Source organism: Acomys russatus, chromosome 11 (assembly GCF_903995435.1).
Source record: "Acomys russatus chromosome 11, mAcoRus1.1, whole genome shotgun sequence".
NCBI lineage: Eukaryota > Metazoa > Chordata > Mammalia > Rodentia > Muridae > Acomys > Acomys russatus.
The window spans coordinates 57,673,136-57,679,135 of NC_067147.1; the positions used below are offsets into that span (position 1 = coordinate 57,673,136).

A 6,000-nucleotide genomic window follows, 5' to 3' on the forward strand; every position below is an offset into this window, starting at 1 on the left:
TAGAGAAACCCTCTCTCAAAAAACCAACAAAAAAAGTAGTAGAGAAAGATAAAGTTAAACAGGTGTGCAGTTTACATTTATATTGTTGTGACAATTTGCCATTTAACTGGACATACAGGAAAATGAAGTGTGTGTGTGTGAGAGAGAGAGTACCCACGTTATGACTCACAACCATCTATAACTCCAGTTCCAGGAGATCTAACGCCCTCTTCTGGGCTCCGCACATGTACTGATATACACTCAGGCAAGGCAAAGACTTATATACATAAAGTTCCTGAGTTGTTTTTTTAAAAATTTATTTCTTTATTATGTATACAGTGTTCTGCCTGCTTGTGTTTCTGGACACCAGAAGAGGACATCAGATCTCACTACAGGTGGTTGTGAGCCACCATGTGGTTGCTGGGAATTGAACTCAGGACCTTTGGAAGAGCAATCAGTGTGCTTAACCTCTGAGCCATCTCTCCAGCCCTTATATACATAAAGTAATAAAAGAAAGTTTTCTAGAAAGAGAGGTACATATTTAAAGAAGGTAAACAACAGTTGGGTAGAGAGGTGGCTCAGTGTTTAAGAGCATTGGCTGCTCTGGCAGAAGGCCATAGTATGACTGTTAACACCCACACTGGGCAGCTGATGAGCACCGTTAACTCCGGTGCCAAGGGGTCTGCTGCCCTCTTCTGGCCTCTGAGGGCATGTGTATTCATAGGGGACACACACAGACAGGTAGGCCCATGCATATACATAGTCAGTTTTACAACATTTTAAGGAGGGAATTAAGGACCACAGGACTGTGCTGGCATTATGACCCTGCAGGCAGTACCTTAGCAGCCACAGAACAGCTCAGCCACGGTCATGTCACACGAAGAGCTACGGTCAGCTCTGCCTTTGAGTTTGGCGAGCGAGCTCACTAAGGTACTCAGCCTTGGACTTTTCACCTGTAAAGTGGGCTGAGACCTCCTCCTTTCAGAGCTGCTGGGGCCCTGAGGTCAGCACGTCACAGCACTTGGCAAATGGAAAGGGGTTTGAATTGGGGTGTGTGTGGGTTTCTGGGGACCCTTCCAATGTTCTTTTTTGCTGGTTTAGGAGTTTTTCCTGCTTGTTGTTTGTCTGTTTCATTATGCAGTCCAGGCTAGAACTTGTAATCCTCCTGCCTCACACTGGGATGGTAAGTGTGAGCCACCTGGCAGCTGGCCCCTTCACATACCTGGATTCATACAGAAGCTTCTGTGTACTTGACAAAGGAACTGTACTGGCCACCAGGAGGGTTCCTGTGACCCTCTAAGCCCAGAAACTGAGGAAACCCAAGAGGGAAAACAGAGTCCTCGGCTCCTTTGAGATTGTGCTTGGCTGGGCTGCAGGGAGAGGCTGAACTGTGGCCCAGCCTCAGCCAGCGCTCAGAAGTAGTTCCCTAGTGACAAGAGCCCAGCAGGGTCAGGACAGAAGAGTGGTAAGAGGCCGGGTGCACTCCGTCTTCTAGCATCCTAACCGTGAGATCCAGCAAGGATGCCATACTTAACCTCAAATGCCAGCGTCACACATGGGTACTGGATCGGAGACACGTTTAGAGAATCCTAAAATAATCCAGTCCAACCATCAAGCTATGTGCTCACAGCAGACAGGAGTGTGCCCCCGTGACCGTTCCTGTGAGGAAGCAGGCCTTTGTAGGTGAGGTGTATGATCATCTCACAAGATAAACTTCAGTAAGCTAGGCATGGTGGTTCACACCTGTAATCCCAGCACTCAGGAGGCAGAGCAGGTGGATCTCTGTGAGTGCCAGGCCAGCCTGGTCTACAAAGTGAGTCCAAGACAGCCAGGGCTACACAGAAAAGCCCTGTCTCGAAAAACCAGAAAAGAAAAAAAAAAAAAAAAGAGGGAGAGAGAGAGAAACTTCAGGCTGCTTCAGCTGCCCAGACACTCTGGGAACAGCAAAAGGGCTACCTGCCTCGTTCCTAGCAAGACACTGGCAGCAGTGCACACTTGGGAAAACACAAGAGCAGATGGCAGATAGGAAAGCAACAACACATTAGCACATTCGACGTGGTACCAGTGCCTCTTACCCACATATTCCGAGAGGAAGACGACAAAGAACGGAGTGACCAGGTCATTAATTCCCTGGACATAGCCACTGGCGGGGTGTCGGATGGCCCAGATAAAGAGAATTCTTTCAAAGATCTAGGAAGACGAAAAGGAAAGGGGACGTGAGTGTTAATCTTGGGATATAATTCTTTCTCCGCTTTCCCACTTCACCATTTATCTGGGATTAGTGAAAAGTTCTAGGGACATATCTAAGTGCCGAGGGACAGAAGAGGAGGAGCACGGAGAGCTTGGCACACACGCGCTGCTCTGCTCTGTGCTCCTCGCCCTGTCCTTGCAGTATCTGATGACCATGACATAGACACATCTGCGATGGGGCCGTGAACTCAGCCGCTTCCGTGTCTGGGAGCAAGGTATCGCACAGGCTGTCTCGATGTGTTTTTCTAAACCTTCCTTGGTCACCACAGCGGTCAGAGAGGAAGCACTACTCTCCCGCTGAGAAGGAGGGAGGTCAAGATGCCGTTCTCAGGACTCGAGAGATGGCTCAGTACTAAGATCCTAGCACCCTAGTAGCCCACAACTATCATTAACTCCAGGGGATCTGATGCCCTCTTCTGGCCTCCATGGGAACTGCAGGCACATGATGAACATAAATGCATGCAGGCAAACACTCATACACATTAAAAAAAAAAATTTTTTTAAAGATTTTCTGGTTCAGCCTGACTAGGACCGGTGACAATCTACTCTTGTAGGACGCCCCTTTGTGCATCAAGATGCCACCACATATCTGCTGAGGAAAGTCTGGCGAAGTGGATCAGCAGCTAAAGACAGTCACCACCAAGCCTGACAACCTGAGCTTGATCCCCAACACCCACAGGAGGAAAGTCCTGACAACCTGTCTCTTGGATCTCCATACACATACCGTGGCATGCTCACATCGCCCCCCCACACACAAAACAAATGCAATAACACAAAAGTGAAAAGATACAGGTCCCACAGCCTTCTCCAGTCAGGAGTTCAGAGAGAAATCCATCAGCCAGGGACCCCACAGGAGAGCCTTTGGGGGTTACATATATCAATTAAAATAAGAGGCCTCATTGGGGACAAAGAGATCTCCATGATCCCTTAACAGAGTCCTGCCCCCTCCCACTTAGCAGTTGCCCCCTCTGCTGTCACTGGGCCTTCTGAGCTCTCCCTTCATCTTCTCTCAACTAACACATGCTCATGGCTCTGTGCTGATGGCCGTGACCCCCAGGCCTGGCAGTTCTGGAGAATGGCTTTGTGCTACCCTGGGTCTCTATGACACACACAGGAGGAACAGCAGAGATGATGTGAAAACAGGCAGATGGGCTGAGGAGTCAGGTGGCCCTGAAGAGGAGAGGACGGAATATGACAGGCGGCTGTTGGAGATGGTCGTCTAGGGTAGGGACAATATAAGTAAGCTAGAGGCACACTGAGGGCTGCCAGCCCCCCTCGGAGAGTCTGGCAGGCAGAGCTAGGAAGCACCCCTGAGGTGAGCTGGCTGCACTGCTTTCAACAGAGCTCCCCACGCATCCTGTGTGACTGAAGGAGGTGTGGTATCCTTGTATTAAACTCTCATAGGGAGGCCTCTTGCACTCTGTCCTCTGTGGCTAAATGACCCCTTTCTTCCTCAAAATGTATCCCAGGCCTGACCCACTGTGTTCTCGAAAAAAAAAAGTCACAAGAATTCCCAGGCCAACTGTTTCTCTGCATCTCTGTTACCTGTATCTGTCTCATGCAGAACATTTGCCTGGCATGTAAGCGGTCCTGGATTTGATCTCCAGTGTCACAAAAAACAAAACAAAACAAAACAAAAAAACCCACAGTTGTCTCCAGATTGGTCTTTTGGGAGGACTCACAAGGGCACCTGCTACTCCAGAGTCTCAGCCTTGGTGTCTGGCGTTTACGTGGCCAACTACATGGAAGCAGGAGAGGTGCCAGACAGATGTGAAATGAAGACAAGAAGCCCGGCTACCATGGAGAACACGGGCTCTGCACGAGGGAGGAGTCGGCCATGGCTGCCACATATAAACATGGGCTCTGCACTAGGGAGAAGTCTGCCATGGCTGCCCCACGGGGATAACGAGACAGACATGAAGGGCTCCAACACCTAACTCTCCCACGAGTGGGGCAAGCCGGACTCCCTACAGACAATGCGCTGTACATAAAGTGTGAGTTTCCATCTTTGTATTCCGGTCCCACTAGTGGGAGACACCTGTCAAGCTGCAGGTCACAGCCCTAAGATAAGAGCTGCATGCAGGAGTGAAAGGCGAGGGCGTGAACAGGGCGGACTGGGGAGAGAGCGGGGTCGAGCTTCAGACCAGAATGGGAGGGGGAAAGGCGTGCATTTCCAGCTTTCCTGTGCTGCGTCTCATAGGCGAGACAATGGCGTCACCCACAATCTTCCCTTTGGCATTGAAAGTTATGATAAATCTCAGGAGACAGCTATACATAAAGGGGCCGTGAATACTATCCAAAGCCTCAGAAGGTTTTCTTCCCACCGTCCCTCTCTGTTATCGAGAGAACCAGAAGCCTGAATCAACAGCGCTGATGCTCCACGTCCTGACTACAGCAGAACTACAAAGGAAGCTGCTGACCTCACGAGCGAGCACTCCCACTCCTGGAACCTTCCGGGTGCGTCATTAGCTTAAGGTCTTGAAATGTCACTACCAATGTCACTTCTGGATTTAGTTCCAAAAGAACTTAAAACAGGGTCTACAACGTATTTGCATATCCATGCTCACTGCAGCACTGGCCACCACAGCCGAAGGGATAAGCAACCCACGTGTCCATATGCGTGTTACGTTCACGTGGTGGAACACTAGTAATGATGATGGAAGATTAAAAAGGGAGCTGGGGGCTGGAGAGATGGCTCAACAGTTAAGAGTACTAAAGAGCACTGACTGCTCTTCCAGAGGACGTGGGTTCAGTTCCCAGCACCCACATAGCAACTCTCACCTGTCTGTATCTCCAAGATCTGACATCTTCACACAGACATACATGTAGGCAAAACACCAATGCACATAAAAGAATAAAAATAAATAAAATGTCTCTGTACAAAGGGGGTGGAGACAGGAGAGATGGCTTGTTGGTTAAAGGAATTTGTTGACAAAACTAAGGATCAAGACCCACATAGTAGAAGGAGAAAACCAATCTATCAGTGGTCCTCTGACACACAAGCACACACCCACTGTGTGCCTACCACAGCATAAATAAGTGAATAAATAAATAAATGTAATAAAAACATTTTAATATAGGGACTTTCTGACACTGTGAATTAAGCCAAACACAAAATGACAAACTGTATAATTCTGCTTCTCTGAGGTATTTTGAGTGGTCCCAACCATAGACAAAAAGCAGAAGGACAGTGGCAGGTAGAAGGGGCTGCTATTCAATGCACACTAAACTTAAGTGTGGGAAGTGGGGGATGCCTGGAGACAGAGGAAGGTGGTGCTCAAAGGACACTCAAACACATGTAATGCCACTGAACTAGAAACGTTTTTTAAAAAGATTTATTTATTTATTTATTTATTTATTATGAATACAGTATTCTGCCTGCATGTACACCTGCATGCCAGAAGAGGGCACCAGATCTCATTATAGATGGTTGTGAGCCACCACGTGGTTGCTGGGAATTGAACTCAGGACCTCTGGAACAGCAGACAGTGCTCTTAACCTCTGAGCCATCTCTCCAGCCCAAGCTAGAAACTATTAATTACCCACTCTGTTCGTTAAAAAACGGAATATGGCAAATTCATGCTACATATATTTGATCACAATTAGAAAAAAAAGTCAGCCAGGCGTGGTGGCGCACACCTTTAATCCCAGCACTCGGGAGGCAGAGGCAGGCGGATCGATGTGAGTTCGAGGCCAGCCTGGTCTACAAAGCGAGTCCAGGATGGCTAAGATAACATAGAAAAACCCTGTCTCGAAAAACCAAAACAAAAA

At 48.5% G+C, this 6,000-nt stretch overlaps 1 protein-coding gene across 2 annotated transcripts in view; it reads right to left on the minus strand.

The window, feature by feature from the left end:
• The window catches only part of Tbc1d22b (TBC1 domain family member 22B), a 56,389-nt gene that overhangs the window by 20,344 nt on the left and 30,045 nt on the right, over positions 1 to 6,000 (minus strand). For both annotated transcript variants that reach the window (XM_051153400.1, XM_051153399.1), the window contains one exon: positions 2,055 to 2,169. In XM_051153400.1, the coding sequence (XP_051009357.1) occupies positions 2,055 to 2,169 (115 nt within the window). The remainder of the gene's footprint in view (positions 1 to 2,054; positions 2,170 to 6,000) is intronic.